At 45.1% G+C, this 17,863-nt stretch overlaps 1 protein-coding gene across 6 annotated transcripts in view; it reads left to right on the forward strand.

Annotated features, from left to right (window-relative positions):
• The window catches only part of CDYL (chromodomain Y like), a 247,461-nt gene that overhangs the window by 219,439 nt on the left and 10,159 nt on the right, over window positions 1–17,863 (forward strand). For all 6 annotated transcript variants that reach the window (XM_023624396.2, XM_023624393.2, XM_023624395.2 and 3 more), the window contains 3 exons: window positions 8,455–8,711; window positions 10,033–10,205; window positions 16,113–16,323. In XM_023624396.2, the coding sequence (XP_023480164.1) occupies window positions 8,455–8,711; window positions 10,033–10,205; window positions 16,113–16,323 (641 nt within the window). The remainder of the gene's footprint in view (window positions 1–8,454; window positions 8,712–10,032; window positions 10,206–16,112; window positions 16,324–17,863) is intronic.

A 17,863-nucleotide genomic window follows, 5' to 3' on the forward strand; every position in this document is an offset into this window, starting at 1 on the left:
GTATTTTGGAGTGACCATGGCTGTTTTGTGTGATCTGGATAACTGGCTGATCTGGCAAGACATTGTTATGGTTTCCAGCACATTCACGGGAAGTGTGGTGCTGGCCACCAGAGACCATCCGGGCTTCCCTCTCGTTTGCTCTGCTACTTCTGCCATCTTTGAGGTCCAGAGGCTGAGGCAGCAGGACCTAATGACTAGAGCACGTGGTTAGGGGCAGGGTTGGGGAAGGAGGACGTCCAGCTGCCTCATAGCCAAGCAGTGGGATTGGGTGGGCCAGGGAAGATGTGTTTGTGCAGCAGAAATTGGACAGATGCATTCTTTTTTATATTTCAATTTAGTTACGTTAAATATGTGTGATGAAGAGGCTCAGTGTCTCAAGTGGCGATGTTATGTCACTGGGTTTGTGCTAGTACAGTGCACAAACATAGAGCACCTACCAGCACAGCATTCAGTGGTGCTGTGAAAACGGACTTGTACTTCGTTTCTGAATCCCCAGTCCAGAGCTGCAGGTTGTCCTTGGGCACATCTAGCCAGAGGAGGGGGGGTCGTCCTGGGGAGTAATCCTGAGGGGCATTCCAGGGAGAGTCTGGGTGGGCTGGGAGTCATAGGGCAGCACATGTTGGCAAATTCTAAAGGCCATTTGTACCTTCCTTGTCACCCCCCTGCAGGGTGACAGGTCGGGACTGGATATTCCTCCTAATTGATGTCCAAGGAGGATGTGTTTTTGGCTGGTGACGTGGTCTGAGTTGGGGAGGAATTCCTCAGCACATCGAGGTTTGATGGAGTTGTGTGCGAGGTGCCATTGCTGTTATAAAACATAGGTTGTGTGCGAGGTGCCATTGCTGTTATAAAACATAGGTCTCCAGGGGAGGATTGTGTGGTAGCTGCTGGTCTTTGAAACACAAAGGGATCTAATTAACTTGAAAATGAGCCTGAAACACTAACAACACATTCGTGACTAGAGAGAAAGATTTGGAACACAAACATATAACGCTTTCCTCTCTCTGGTTGTTGGAGCATCCTTATTCGGCTTCAGGAAGCCTCAGGGGCCTTTGCTGTGGAAGCGCATTGTTCCTGATTCCTTACCTCTGCTTCCCAGCAGTGTCCAGGCACTTTGCAGTGGGGTTTGGGTGGAGCCCCCGCTTTGACGTGAGGAAGTTCCTCCTGGAAGGGTTTTGCTGATGAGAAACAAGCTCTCAGAATGTGGGGTTTGCTCATAGGCATTTCCATCCTCATTCCCCGTTGAGCTGTGGTTGGTGTATGTATGGCCTCTTGAAGCAAATCGTTCTTTAGATGGTTTTATTTTTAGGGCCAGGTCTAAAACATGGCTGTGAATAAATTCTTTCTTGAATCAGGCCAAAAGAATGACTTTGATACTGAGCAATGGAAAGAAGACTTACAGGCAGTTTTGCTATAATGTGATACACACATTCCTAAAAATCACCACGCTGTGCAGTCATGCACTAAAACCACAGGGCTTATGGGGGAAATGGGATAGCAGGCCAGCACTCAAAAGCTTTGTCACTGGCACATTTAGAAGTAAGATAGGACCCTAATACAAACAGTAGCATGATTTGACATGTTAAATGGCTAAGGAAAACATAAGTACTACAGTAAATGTGGCACTTTATCTTGAAAAAGGCTGCAGTCTGCTGGTGGAAGTGGGTGTTGGGGGAGTTAGGTGGGTTGTCATGAAGTGCTCTGGGGCTCCTGACGTCACTCAGCTGTAACCCCTCCTGTGGGTGGGGTGGCTGTTGGAGGTGTGTGTTGTGTGTGTCCCTGCCCAGCTAGACTCAGCTGAGTGTGACTGTGTGCTCTCCAGCGTTCTCCAGACAAAATCAGGCCCAAACACAGATGAAGTTTGCAGTGTGCTCCCGTTGTTCCTAATAGATCAACTCGTGTGGGAGCAAAACTTTACAGCAGCACTGATGGTATATTAATGGGTTTTTGTTTTTGTTTTTTGAAGACAGCTAAGAATGAGCGTATATAGCCTTAAATCTGGAGGTTCCTATGGATAGGGGAACTGAAATTGAAGGAGACTCATATAATTATTTATGAAGGAGTCTTTTAATGTGTTATGGACAAAAGGGATACTAGTATTTTACGCCTACCTTCCACATTGGTTTGAAAAGCTTTCTGTTAATGAATTCAATTTGCAGATTATATAATCTGAATAAAACGGTAGGCTCTTGTATAGTTAAAGAGGATTGGGTTCAGTAGGTGTGGATAGCAGTATTTTGCAGTGTTAAACTCTGTGAAGGAGGGTTGGTGATTCTGTAAACCCCACGGTGCTTGCTCTCTGACTTTGGACTAGAGAAAGTAATGGCCATGCATATCCCAAATACTGAGAACTAGTTCTGAACTTTTCTTGCTGTTTAGAGCCATACTGCCTTGACAGCATATTAAACTTACCAACTTTTGATTAAACAACCCTAAATTAAAAGGCACTTAGAGAAATACCAGTTAAATCTTTATCTGTTTAAAAATAATATCCCAGAAATTTTTATCTGGATTTTGGATGCTGTAGTCTGTTTTGAAGTGGTTTTTACCCTGATTACGTCAGTAGTATATTGTAGAAATTTACAAAGTACTAGGAATATAAGAATAACCCATATCTCTATCATCAAGAAAGAGCCATTCCTAGTAAACTCACATGTAAGCATTGTTGATTACACTATATATACACCTTTGTTATCTTTAGTTTTCATTTCTTTCGTGTATAATTTTGGGGTCACAAAGTGAAAGAACACAAGCTCAGGGTCAGATCTGCAGACATGGCCCAACTTTCAGGTATCCTATATGGACTTAGATTACCTATGTTGAGAGCTTGGCGTATGTAACATGTAATATAGAGGGTAGGTGGTATGATGTACTTACTGACCTGTATTTTAAAAATCTGCATAATGTCATGATAATGGCTGCTTAATATGTGTCAGATGGTGCGCCCCACAAGTTGGTTAACCATTTCCTAATTTTAGAAATATGCTTTTCTGTTAATTCTGTCATCTCTCACTTTTAGATCTCTTTCTATTAACTGATTTAATCTTGATCTTGGCTCCTACTTCCCTACTTCTTTGCATGTCTAGTAGTTTTTGGTTGCTAAACATTGCTGCCTTTTATGTTTGGAGTGCTAGGTTTTGTTGCATGCTCTTAAAAGTGTTGGGTTTGTTCTTGCAGCCAGTTGTTACTTGCCTATCAGTTTGATTCTTTCAAGGCCTATTTTTAAGCTCTGTTAGTGTAGTTCTAGAGCATCCTTCATTCTAGAGCTACGTTAGTTCCACGACCAACATGTTCCGGGCTCTACCCTGTGCCCCGTGTGTTCACTGAGGTCTCTCCACTCTGGCTGGTGCAGACTCCCAGCCCTGTTTGAACTCTGGCCGTGAGTCAGTTTACAGGTAGTTGTTCTTTCCTCAGAAGTGGTTCTCTGCCAAGTCTTGTGGAGGTTCACCCTGTGCATGCTCAGATTGGTGTTCAGCAAAGACTCACGAGGATCCCTACACAGTTCTGGAACTTTCTCTGTAGCTCCCTCCTTTTTGATACCCTGCCACGCAAATTATAGCCTCCTGGGCCTTCTCTCCTCAGTCTGTGTTCTCAGTTACAGGCTCTGGCCGGGCTGTGTCTGGGCCCCCTCCCTGCACCTGCAGTGTGGAGACGGCCTCCAGCAGAAGGCCCGGTGGATTGCTGGGCTTGGCTTGTCTGTTCCCTTCACGCTGGGGCCGTGGTTCTGCATGGCCTGTCACCCGGGCTCTGAGACAGTTATTTTGTGGATTTTGTTCAGTTTTCAGTTCTCACTGGCCAGTGAGGAAATCCAGATACCGTTTCTCTCTTCAGGTTGGAAGCAGAAGCCACTTTTCATTTCTAGAGAGAGACGCTTTTTGACACAGTGCATTTTAACAGGTTAACAGTAATGTTTGAGGGTATCTTTTCTGCTCTCGAACATGTTAAAAGAAAACCATTTATTAGGAGAGACACTAAAATGGGTTTTTCCTTGCTGAATTAAATGCCTTTAGGTAGGTCCTTAGAAAGTATTCAGTGGCTCTGAAACCAAACCTTAGGAGCCATCAGGTCACTGGGACAGCTTGTGCTCCTGTTTGTGACGGAACTGTTCGTCTAGTGAGCCGCATGAAGTTTTCACGTGGTTTACCTTGTGGGGTGTTTTCCCCTGAATCTCTGCGTTTACCTTTTAGTTTAGTCATTAACAGTTGATTCTGCTCTAAATTACTGTCCCTGCATTGGCACGAGGTGATCAGCTGTGTGCCATTCGGAGGCCCCTTACCTTCTCGTCTCTAAGTGGAGGGAGCTGGAGTAAAGGGACTTCAGGGTCCCTTCCATTCATTTATTCAGTAAATGTTTGTTGAGCGTTCTAAGCACTGGGAACAGACAGGGACCCTGCTCTTACGCAGCCTAGTGGAGTACAACAACAATGTTATATTATAAGTAAACAAATGGAAAAGAAATAACTTTGATGAGGAGTGCTACCAAGAAAACAAACTAGGGCAAAGTGAAATGGTGATAGGATGGGGCCCACATTAGGTGGGGTGGTCCAAGAAGGCTTGTCTGAGGAGATGACATTTGACCAGACAAGCAGAAAAAACCACCATTTTAAGCTCTAGGGCAAGGACATTCTAGGCAGAGGTAAGACCAGGTACAAAGGCCCTGAGGTGAGCACAGACGTGGACGGTGAAAGAACATGGCTGATTGTCATGAGTGAAGGGCCAAGGGGCATAAATGATGGGGGGGGACCTGGCTTGGTGCTGGCAGTCTGTGATTCCAAGACTCAGCCCTGCTATGAACATTTCTCTACCTAAATAGGCCCCAGTTAGATGTCACATGGCCCCATAGGTGGATAACAGAGGGTCCCAGGAGTCATATTGGGGTAGGTGTGGTGGTCGAGGCACTGGCAAGATCACGGAGTCTACCATCAGCAGGGACTGTATTGGCACCAGGGAGCAGTAGGGGTTTAAGAGGACGATGAAGGCCGAGTTTCAGCAGTCCTGGTCAGCGCGAGCCAACATGAATCCCCTTCCTAAATTTGCAGGACCACGGACAGCTCCATAGGACCTGTTGCCCCAAAGATGATGTTGGGCTTTTGCTGAAGCTCACATATAAAGGCTACATGGACCCAGAGCCTAGAAATGCTGCTTCCATGGGGGGGAAGCCATCAGGAAAACTGCTTGGAGAGTGCAGGAATGTGTGGCTTTCAAATCGGGAAAGAAAAGACACTGACAAGCAGAGCAGTTCAGGGATGGATGGGGCTGACCCACAGCCGGCCGGCTTTGTCCTGGCGGAGGGCAGCTGACGAGCACTCGGCATCCTCCCATGTCGCCAGGGTCATTCTTACTGTGCTTTAATACAGCACCAACTAAAACTCCAGCTCAAGGTTAGTGACTCTTAAAGACCCAGACAGCTCTCACTTGTCGTTATTAGCACACTGGCGTGTGTGGTCTGCAGGACCGCCTCCTCCTGAGAATGCCAGCGCCTCCAGCCTGTCTCCACTCGTCCCTTTACCACATCATTCTTCACCCCCACGTTGTGTGGCCTCCCATCTTGCCTCTGCACAGGCTTAGTCCTGATGTGATCTCTTTAGGCAGGAAAATCGTGATTGTCAGCCATCATCTAAATAACAGTATCCTGTCACCTGCCATTGTATTTCTGTGTTCCTTAAAACAGCATTTTGCTGGGCCGACCCAGTGGCCTTGTTGTTAAGTTCGGGCACTCCACTTCGGTGGCCTGGGGTTCACAGATTTGGATCCCTGGCACAGAAGACCTACGCACTGCTTATCAAGCCATGCTGTGGCAGTGTCCCACATACAAAAAATAGAGGAAGGTTGGCACAGATGTTAGCTCAGGGCCAATCTTCCTCACCAACAAAAAAAGCATTTGGACATATTCTTGATTTGAACATTTATGTTTTTATTTAACTATTTTTCTTTGTCTTTCATTGTATCCTATAGTCTGGCTTTTTTAGTTAGCACTCTAATGAAACAACTTGCTCGAGTTTGTTGATGGCCTCTAATCTCTCCTCCCATTCCCTTTTCTCCATTCTCCACCTCTCTGTGGCATATGCCTCTATTGACAGATCCTCATTGCCATGGCGTTTTCTCCATCCTTTGGGGAAGCCTATGATTCCCTTCCTCCTCCTCTCTTGCCTCCTCGCCCTGCACTCTCTAGGAGGCCCACTTTCTTGTTCTTCCCCTTGGTGCTCCTACTTCTGAGTTCAACCATCATTTCTGGGCACCAGCTCCCAAGTACTTACCTCCAACCCTGACTCCTCCTGCCCCAGTTCTGGGCTCTGTAGCATCTTCACCTGAATAATCACCGTGGATAAAACTGAGTTTCTCCTCTCCTCCTCCTCCTCTAGCTACGTCAGACTCCCCTGTGGTTGCCTCATCTCTCCTGGGCACCCAGGCTCAATGGTTCAGAATTACTCCATTTCTCTATGCTCAGGAAGTTATCTGGTCGTGTTGACTCTAGCTCTCAATTCGAGTCGGGTGAGGAATGAGGGACCGAGAAAAGTGGAGACAGCAAGTGTAGACCAGGTGAGGCTGTGATGGATATGAGAATAGAGGGCAGTGCTGAGAAGAAGAGCAGATTAGAGTGGGCATGTGAGAGTAGAAGAGACTGGAGAACGCTTTCAAAGACAGAGAGGGGAAGGACCTGATAGAGGAGAAGTTGAAGGTTAAAAGAAGGAGAAAGGATCCTTGCTAGCTTCCTCAGAAGGATTCAGCAACACCCTTTCTTACTGGTAACAGCTTATCAAATGCTCTTTCACTTAGAAATATGCCGGGTTACACATCCTTTAGAAACTTATCCTATAGGTTTGCCAGCATTGGAAAGACATAAGCCAAGGTTACACATCGCAGCATTGTTTGTAATATCAGAAAATCGCTGAATATAAGTGTTTATTGCACTGTGGGTTGGTAAATGAATCATACAACATCCACTCAGTGGACTGCTGTGTAGCCTTGGGAAGGAATAAGGAAGCTATGACCTGATAGACAGCAATTTCTAAGATACTGTCAAATGAATAAAAGCAGGATGTAACAGAACACTATGTGTATATAATATCATTTGTGTTTTTTTAAAGGGGGAGATGGTGAAGGAGAAATATTGATATCCTTATTTGCTTGTATTATGCATGAAGATACTCTGCAAGGGTACCTGGAAACCAGAAATGGTGGCCCGCTGGAGGGTCAGGGTCCTGGGGTGGGGTGGGGGGAGGCCTTTTGCCATGGATCTTTTTATATTTTTAGACTCTTGAACTATATACATGTACTATAAGCTCTTCCAAAATTTCAAAACATTGAATTTATTTTTTTAAGAAACCCTCCAAAATATTTCTGCCAATTGACTGAAAGTCAGATTGTTTAACCAAGGAGACTGACTTCTCTAAATGCCCATTCATCAGTCGTTTCTGATAGCTTTGGCTCATTTTCTTTCACTTTGAAAGTAATATTTCTGACCCATAATTAATCATGTTTTTCCCCTCAGAAAACTTCTGTCATTGTTAATTTTATTAGTAGAGCCTGATCCAGGCTTCTTACATTTCTTTCCCTTGCTTCTACTCCCCAAAGGCTCTGTACATTCATTACCAGCTTAGATAGTATTTAGACGAATCATATCAATAAGATAATTATTTACCTTACGACTTGAATTCTTACCCTGACATAGCTTGGTAACCCTAGGAAAGTATTAAGTGAAACTCTCGACTTTATTATAATAAGAAGTATTAAGTTCAGGAGACCGTATCTTTAAGACTGACTGAAAACAGCACCGGGTTAATGTCGAGGAGCTGCCACAGGAGGGAAGGTTAGCAGAACATTTCACGTGGCAGGAAAGAGCTGTCTTCAGCTGCTTAAAAGACTGTTGGAAAACGTGGTAGAGCTGGGACCAGTGGACAGACGGTGTACTAGTCACATCCCAGGGCAGCAGAAGAAAGAACTGAGTGTTTCCGGTGCCCCACTAGAGGGCAGCGTCTGCGGTGGCGGCTGCGGCCGCGTTCCATAAACCAGCAGGGACAGACGGGTGCGTTGCGTATCTGTACAAGTCAGTCTTGATTCAGAAAAAGAAATTTCAGCTAAATGGCAGATAGCCTTGGCTCTAATAATAAGATGTTTTCTTGAATCAGTGTCCTTTTTTCTTTCAACTTCTGAGACCTATTCTCTTTTAACTCCATTCTTCAAAAGTCCCAAATTTTGTAGCCTCTTGTCAGCAAGTATCTTTCCATCTTTATTTCTTCGGCAAGATAAGCAAGAGGGTGATTTCCTTGTCAGACTTAGAAGGGGAAAATGCCTTTAAAAGGAGACTTTGAAAAGGTTCTAATTTTTAACATTCCTGCATTAATATGTTAAACCTGGGTTTGTAATGAGCATTTTTACTTAATTCGTAGACAACACTGGGGAGTGAATTGGTAGCAGGACATCACAGACGACTGTGATTTCAAACTCTTGACAGGTACATCTCCGTTTATGGATGCATTAACAGCCAATGGAACAACCAACATACAGACATCTGTTACAGGAGTGACAGCTGGGAAAAGGAAATTTATTGACGAGAGAAGAGACCAGCCTTTTGACAAGCGGTTGCGTTTCAGTGTGAGGCAAACAGAAAGTGCCTACAGATACAGAGATATTGTCGTCAGGAAGCAGGACGGCTTCACCCACATCTTGTTGTCAACAAAATCATCCGAGAATAACTCACTAAATCCAGAGGTGAGAGATGTCCCTTGGCTGGTTTGTGCTTCCTGTCTCTCCACGCCCCTGCTGGCCCAATCGGTGCTCTTCTTTGTGCTCTTTCTAACTCTCCTTCTGGGCCGCCTCACAGTGCCCACCAGAAGGTAGGAAGCAGCGGTCAAGTTTGCAGGCTTGCTCCTTAGAACGCTTGTGACTGCAGGAGATTGGGGACCGTGTGCATGTGTCGAGGTCCATCTTCCTTCTAAGGGGTGGGGGCTGGGATGGGAGGCAGAGTTCTGCACAGGGGAGGTGGTAGTTGTGTCTCCGTCCTTCACCTCGGGGTCGGGAGGTCTTAATCCTCGGGGCTTTCCTGAAGTCACGTATAAAATGTGCGGGCACACGTGCTTTTCTTTAGCTTTCATCAGGTTCTCAAAGGGTCCTTGGTTCAAACGAGATTGAAGTGCCTGGTCCCCAGCCCCTCAGGAGCTGCACGGCCCTTACTAGTCAGTCTTCGGCATCAGCATCACGGTGGGGCTTAGTGCTAGAGAGATCCCAGCGTATGCTCACTGCTCATAGTAAAGTTAGCTGCCAAAGACCGAGGCAGACTGGTGCCTGCAGAGGTCCCACAACTAGTTCTGTGAAGTGTCCAAAACCGGAAGTAGTTGAACCTGCACTGCACCTTACTTAAAATTTTACATTCTAGTAGTCATTTGTTTTCCACTTGTGAGCAGCTAGGTCAAGTTTTTTCCAGACAAGAAAACCAAACCGCTGTGTGTCTGGCCAGGGTCACATGACAAGCCGGTTGAGGAGTGCTTCTGGGCACATTTTTGGACTAGAGTCTCTTCATTGGTGATTTGTAAATGCTTCACGAAGATCATTTTAAATGGTTCTGTGCCCTTCTAAAACTACTCCTCCATGTTAATGTGCTTGTTCTTAATACTCTTCTGCACCCAGCTCTTGGGGTGTCTCCCAGGTGTGGTAGGCTGGTGTTTAAAAACAAGGAACTGAACTGGTTTCTTTCATCTGGTTGAATGTGCCACCTGCTGTCCAAACTGTAGAAATGCCAGGTGGGCAGACCTTGTCTCCTGAGAGCCACAGTGGCTCGAATATTCAGGTAACTTAGGTGCACACGTCTTTCTAATTATACTCTCTTCATAATTACCTATGTAATTATACTCTGTCTCCAGCCTTCCTGGTCTCTCATTACAGAAATCTGTCAATTATTTTAAAGTGTGGTCGTTATAGGGAACAACGTCAGGCTGTAAAGCACTGTGTGCAGATCCTGATTGTCTGGTAATCGGGTGCTCTTGGCACTGCCTGTCGGGAATGCTCTGCCACTTGAACTTCTGGTGACTTGCAGGTGATGAAGGAAGTCCAGAGTGCCCTGAGCACAGCCGCCGCTGACGACAGCAAGCTCGTGCTGCTCAGTGCCGTGGGCAGCGTCTTCTGCTGCGGTCTCGACTTTATTTACTTTATACGGCGTTTAACAGATGACAGAAAAAGAGAAAGCACTAAGATGGCAGAAGCTATCAGGTACGCATAAATGGTATCCGTAAACATCGGTCCAGTGTTTTGCTTTCAGCGTGCCAGTGCCCGATAGAGCAGGCTTAAACAAGCCTTGCAAATAAAATGTGTCTCTCCTTCCGAGAGACACTAGTAGCAAAATTAATTAAATCGTTTTCCTTTTCTGTGGGCCTGGCATCAGTTACTACTTTCCTTGAGCAAATGACCGATTTCAGGGCAGGCTCAGTCCCAGCGGTGCCCAGGGATGTGTGAATGATGGAAGTCTGCGTGAGCGTGGAGCCAGTTTCCGTCATTGGTTCTGTGAGTGTGTTCTGTCTTCAGTCCTTAAGTAAAGATGCATTCTCTTTCACATCATAACTTACTCTTTGCTTGGTTATAAAATAAATTGGCTAGGCTTTATGACAAGCTCCTTCCGTAACATCATGTGGAAAGGTTTTTTAGTACAAGTGGTACACATTCTTGTTCAAGTTCATCCAACGACACATAAAACTAGATAATATAGAAGAAAAAGTAAAAGTAAAAGATCCCTTTCTCTCAGCCCCCTCCCCCCAAGGTGTCCACTGCTCGTTCGTGTGTCTCCCCAGCAGTCTTGTAAACGCCTTCAAATATGTGTTCCATGCACACACAGATAACATAGATTCATTTTTGGTTGTGTTAAATAAATGGAATTATACTATGTGTTGTTTTCAAGTTACTTCTTTCGTTTAACAGTATGACTTTAGATATTTCCATTTCCTCTGTCTTTGGACTTCCCGCTGCTCTATCATAACAGGCTAAAACGCTTTCCCTAGAGCCACTCAATTCTGCTAGGCGTATCCAGGTGTATGTTTTGCTTATGTCCCCACTTCTCATGCTGATCACTGTAAGTATATAAAAATGTCTGATTTTTCAGAGATTAATTTTATTTAAAGTGAATGAAACCCAGTCACCAACCAGAAAGACTGATGTACAGCCCCACCCCTTCCTGAAATGCCATGCCCTCAGTGACCCCGTGAGCCCTTTGGGAATGCCTTTGTCGTTTACAGAAGGGTGGAAGCTGAGGGGTGCCGATTTGCAGATGGCAGTGAAGTTGGTTGGATCTTCTCCAGAATCCCCAGATATTTGAAGAGTTGAAGTTGAGCTTCTTTTGATAATTATTGAGCTCCAAGTGGCTGGGACCCTAAGCACTGACTTTGGGTCACAGGGCTTCCTGGTCCCTTAAACTGCTCCAGGGGTGCACACCAGGATTGGTGGGGGCGCTTTTCTGGTTTGGTGGGTCTCAAGCCAGGTGGGCATCTCTATCTGACGGATCTTCAAAGACAGGTCTTATGGGCGCTGCTGTGAGAGCCCATCAGAGGGGTCCCAGAACCCCACACCTTGGGGTTATAGAGTATCACCTTGGCCTTTTATAACATTTTTAATCATTTTCAGAATTACTATCTTTCCTCATACTGTACACACATGTGCACATATGTGCATGCAATACAGGGGCTTATCTATTCCTTAATCTTTGTGAGCATTACCATTTTTTAGGCTATCATATGATAGTTATTGTTTTCAAAAATAGCTTGAAATTTTATAATCCGATTTTATTAAGTATTATTTCTGGTTTCGTAAGCAATTTCAAACTTATATACTAGATGGGACCATCTTGTTACTCAATTTCGAATTAGACTTCTTGGTCACTGCACATAATTCCTTGACAGATTGTCAGTACCTCTGAGACAACGTGCAGATGTTCCTAGTTATTAATCCATCCCATCCTTTCATGATGAATTACGTGAATTTAATTTTCATTTTTAAAATACAAACTGCTATACCTCAGATGGTGTCTTAGTATATTTTCTGTAAGATCACACTGACTTTACACATAATATTGTGATTTGGGATCTCTGCTGTAGTAAGAGAATAGGATTTCCACCACTGCCTTCTCAGTTCTGGCTCACTTGCCCGCTGGAAGTTTCCCTAAGCCCTGCTGAGTCTAGTCCAGCCTGGACTTCCAGTGTTAATCACGCTGCAGTGTTGGGTTAGGAAAAGCAGAGGAAAGACAGATCAAGAGACCTCATTTGTTGAACTTGTAGGTCACTTTAAATGTTTATTTTCATGAGCTGCCCACTCCCATTTCTTCTCCAAACCCTCCCGCTCCCATGCCACTCTCCTCACTCCGCACAAGAAGCTGAATTAGTATTCTAGGGAAAAGCTAAATCCTCCTTTAGGGAAATCCACTTGGTTCTTCTTAAAATGAATGTATTTTTGTCAATGTGAATTTTTCTTAATGGCAGGATCCGGAAAATAATTCATTATACCAGATTCAGTTAACCTTTACTCTTGCTCATTTGCATTTAAATTAATTTTTATATGTAGAAGTTTAGCTTATACGTATAAAGCTTTTGGCTTATACACATAAAGCTATTCCTATGTATAGTTTTTGTTTCTATGGTGTCTTGTCTCGAATTCCTTAAACTTTGGGGCAAAGAATGTCATTGTAGCAAGTTTCCAAAAGAAAAGTGAGAAAGAGGAAAATTAGGTTTCACGTGGATTGCCAGGTGTCCACACAGCTCATTCTTTTATCAGGATTGTTGGTGATAACCACTGTGCAGATTAATTGTAATAAAAACATTCAGCACATTAGTGATAACAACAAGATTATTATGATCAGCTTAGAATATTAGGCTTTTGAAGTCTTGGGTCTGAGGCCATGAGCCTCCTTTCCCCAGACGGGGGAGGGTCTTCTACACCACGAGTGAGGCGAGAGCAGCAGGGCTTTGGGGGGGGAACAAAGTGAGTGAGTAACTGCCCCTGTGGGCTGCCCTCTTCCCCATTCAGTCCTGCTCCCTACAGTCACAGTGACGGGAGAGCACAGCTGAGACAGGGCAGTGAACCGACTGTTAAAACTTCTGACCCCAGGGCCTCATGTTCCCTCAACAGTTCCTAGACTGTCACGCTTCCGTGATTTTCTAACTCTTTGGTGATGTCTGTGAAGTAGTAAATGTTCTTAAAAGAATGGATATAATTTTGGTTTTGTTTAATTATAAATCTTTTTAAGCTAATTTTGTGGCAAATATAATTTCTTTCCTTTCCCTGCTATACTCAACACTGCCTTTCACTCAATTCACAGATAAATCAAAGGAAACTGAAATTTTAATTCAGTATGGTACATTGAGCACGTCTGGGTGTTCATTTGTTTTGATTTTAAGTTTTAAAATATACTTGCTTTTGGGGCTGGCCCTGTGGTGTTAGTGGTTAAGTCTGGCATGCTCTGCTTTGGTGGCCCAGGTTCGTGGGTTCAGATCCTGGGTGCAGACCTACACCGCTCATCAGCCAGGCTGCAGCAGCATCCCTCATACAAAATAGAGGAAGATTGGCACAGACGTTAGCTCAGGGCTAATCTTACTCAAGCGAAAAAAGAGGAAGATTGGCAACAGATGTTAGCTCAGGGCCAATCTTCCTCACCAAAATAGATATATACACGTACACACATTTACTTTACGCCCACCAAAAGCAACAGGCAGGCCCTCTTTGAATGCGGGGCTCTTGAGAGCTTCATCCCCCGGCCTGAAGGCAGCCCCTGCCTCCCCACCTGCAGCCTGTGGCTCCATGTCCAGCTCACATGACTAAGCTTTGTGGCCCTGGGAAGTTTGTACTCAACAGAAAAGCATTTCTATGAAACGTTTTGTTTATTTTTTAAACAAAACAAATTTCTCTGTGGACCATGGTTGTTCTGGCATGGTCACACGTCACAATGGCCAGGTCGTGTCCTCTGAAATGGGAAGAGGTCCTCAGTCATGCCCCTCCCAGAAACAGCCACAAGTTTCAGATTAAGTTACTATCCCAGGCAAAAATAAAAATAAAATCATCTTTTTAGGGGGGAAAAATTCACTTCCAAACAGTTTCTTCAGCCTGTTAAAATCTAAGCTTAGAGTTTGCAATGTCTACTTTGGAAACAGATTTTTTTCTTCTATACAAACATATAACATGAGAGGGAAGACTTCTGCATGGAACAGTTAATCCCTTCTGCCGTTTCTCTGTAGAATACTTCATCCTTGCACTGTTCTGGTCATTCTTTCCGGACTAACCTGCCATCCCATCCGTGGTCTCCAGACGTCGTTAGCGCTGGAGCAGTTCCCGCCTCGCCCGTTCACGTGAGGCGGGTGCACGCCGGGCTGCTCCAGGACACCCAGGGAGACACATTTTGAAAGCGTCTGCTCTGTATCATGGAAACAATTCCGCAGTTACCTTTTCAAGAGTCATCAGTAACTGGGCATAGAAAATATATATCCATCATGTATCATTGACCCAAAATCCTCAAAAGGTGGCACAACTGAAGTAGCTTCGTGTAAACTGTCTATGATTATTTCAAGAACCCATTTAAAAGGTTCTCTGGCTCTTTGTATCTTTAAAACCTAGTGTGATCTTTTCCAGCAGTGCCTCAGAGGGCTCTCTCATTTAGAAAGGCTTAGTGTAACTCATTCATTTGAATGAGTTAATTCTCACTCCATGTCCCGATCCCACAAACCTTGCGGGATCCTGGGGCCTGGCTTAGGTCTGTTTGCTGACTGCAAGGTACCTTGAGAACAATCCCTGAGCTAGGCTTGCAAGCTGCCAAATTCTGCACTTACTCCTCTCCCCTGTTCTTTACACACACACAGACACACACACACACACACTCTCACTCTCTTTCTCTCTCTCTCTCTCTCTCTCTGTGTCTGTCTCACAACATACTCACACTCCCACCCGTCCCTGACCTGCCCTCCTACAAAAAAATACATGACCCCTCATGTCAGGATTGGAGGAGGAGGGGAGACGAATCTGAACAGACTGCTCTGCCTTTGAACTGCTGACTTAGAGAGAGTACCCAGATTGTTTTCAGTACCAAAGATGGGGGTTGAATTTAGAATTTAGAATTAGTTCTGAGCTAGAATAGTTCTGACGTGGAACTCAGACTGCCTGAAAGGAATTATCTTGTATTTGTTTTTGTGTGTGTTTGTCCCTTTCTGCACCACGTTAAATGATAACAAGAAACCACCTCTGCATGTAAAATTAGATGCTAGTGGTGGGAAGAAGATGCACATTCCCAATACGGTGTGGCACCAGCCTACCCTAGATTGAAAAGCAGCCTACTCTTCCAGCCTGATCCCAAAACAAATCCAAAAATAGCATTGGCTGCGTTTTGTGAAACTCCACTTCCTCTGTGAAGGCCGCCCTGTCCCTAGTCTTGTTCTCCTTTGAAATCCTGCTGTGACTGTATCGCACAGCACACAGTGGAATACAAAGTGGTGTGGAGACGTGTGTCTGTTGCTCTTGTTTGGACTTCTGTCTTAATCCAGCCCGTAAGCTTCATGCCTCTACCTTCCCCAAGCCATTCAGTCTAGTTCTGTATAAACCCAGGAAATATCTGTTATTTCCAAATAATCAATGAGCTGTCTGAAATCACAAACCAAGTCCAGACTCAGACCCCATGGTTCCTGACCCCAGTCCACTAGTCTTTGCTCGACACCAGGCAGTCTCAGTATGCCTCGTGCCAGGTTTTCTCTGGGAGAATTTCTGGATTCGTCCTCTGAAGCCCGTAGTGTTTATTGGGCTCCTTGTGTCTTAAAAGGAAGAAAGGGTGAGGAGAAAGACAGAGTGGTCATAGAGCCCAAGAGCCAGGTGCAAATACAAGAGCAGCCTCTGGCTGTATTTTACCCGCACACTTCACAGAGGTCCTGTAGCAACAGCCACTTGCAGCGTGGCCTCCAGGGTGTCAGTAAGCCTTTACAACATGCAGTAAATAAACCCATGATCCACAGCTTCTGGGAGAAGGCCTTCACCTCATCCCAGCTCTTAGTGATTTCCACGCAGTTTACATCTCGTTAAATTGAATTCCATAATGGTAGATTTTTCTGTTGCTCAAATACACAATGCTTTGAGTAATTCCTCATTTATTTTTCATTTTAGAAACTTCGTGAATACTTTCATTCAGTTTAAGAAGCCTATTATTGTAGCAGTAAATGGCCCAGCCATTGGACTAGGAGCATCCATATTGCCTCTTTGTGATGTGGTTTGGGCCAATGAAAAGGCTTGGTTTCAAACACCCTATACTACCTTCGGACAGAGTCCAGATGGCTGTTCCACCGTTATGTTTCCCAAGATTATGGGAGGAGCATCTGTGAGTACCTCTTTTTTAAAAATCATTCTAGAAAACTTGCTGAAGAAATCTAGTTTGCTTATTTTCTAAATATATGCAGGGCATCATTCTGTGGGGACTTTCCATCAAAATGCACTTGTAACTCAGTTCTTCATTAACTCATATTCTTAATTCATGAAATCATAGAAGGCTTTCATTCTTTGAACGTTTATTGACACTGTTTTGCATCATTTCCTGTAGAAGGACCTCATTCAGTGAGGAATCTATATCTCTGTCTAATTAACCCTGACATCCACTATTAGTAAATACTCAGTTTGTAACCCAAACAACAGAATTTGCAATCAAAATATTCTGTACCTACTAGCCTAAAAGCTGCACTTTTAAGAGAAAGCGATGAGGGAGCAAGTGGCTTAGGATATGAATTTTCCCCATATAATTATGGAATTTTATTTCTTAACTGCTTAATTCCTCCATAACAGTAGTTTGTGTTTGTATATAGCTTGTGACTTACCATGCAGTTAAATGTGTTTCATTCCTTTTTCCTCGAAATAAGGCGAGAGGTAGGGTCCTGGGTTGGGGTCTTCAGAAGGAGGCACTAAGGCGGAGTTTGGCATGAAGGAGAAATATTAGGTAGGCAACACCAGTTGAAGGAGGAGAGGAAGTTGGGCTGGGCAGAGGGAGAAGTTGAACTGTGAGGCAGGCCCCAACGAAGCTTCGACTACACCATGGGGGGCCCCAATGTATATGTGGCCTGTCACGGTTGTCCTACAGTGGACCAAAATGGCTGGTTCCTTTATGTCTGTCATCACTGCATGTGGGCTGCCCTGGAAGAGCCTGGGGCCCGTGGACCAGGTGGCTCTCAGCAGCAGAGGGTGTCCCCGAAGGAGCTGATGGCTGGCTGCTGACAGCACTACCAGCACCTGAGCAGCAAGACTCCCTTGGAGGGGATCTCAGCAGCACATCCCCGTGTCCACCACAGTCCACCCCTTGTCCCTTCACATCTGCCTCTTCATACAGGTTTAGGGGGCAGCTCCTCCAGGCTTCCAGGGGGCTTCTCCTCCTGGGAGATATTAACTGGTGGTAACTGTTGTGAGAGGAACCACTGGGTGGTCAAGTTAGTGGGTAAAGGTATGATGAGGAAAGGCTATTTGCATCCCCTCGTTACTGTGATGGGAACGAGACTCCACGGCAGAGGAGCCTGGCGGCACCACCTCACTGGATGATCACCACTTCACCCAAAATAAGACGTGTTGGCCACAGTTCACACTGATGTGATATAGCATCCCTCCGCCCACTCCTGCCAATCATGCATCCCCCCAGTCTGATCCTGAGAGAACGCCAGACAAGCCCAGGTCACAGCACAGTGTACAGATACTGAGCAGTGCCCTTCCAGAGAGCCAAGGTCCTAGGAGTCACCAAGAGACAGGAAGCGTCACAGACTGGAGAGACTCGGGACCTGAGAGCTCGGTGCAGTATGGGGTCTCAGATGGATCCTGGGTCAGAAGGCACGGGAGTGGGAAAATGGGCGAAATTGGTCCAGGGTTTGTAGTTTGGTTAATCA

This window comes from Equus caballus, chromosome 20 (assembly GCF_041296265.1).
Source record: "Equus caballus isolate H_3958 breed thoroughbred chromosome 20, TB-T2T, whole genome shotgun sequence".
In the NCBI taxonomy this organism is placed as follows: Eukaryota; Metazoa; Chordata; class Mammalia; order Perissodactyla; family Equidae; genus Equus; species Equus caballus.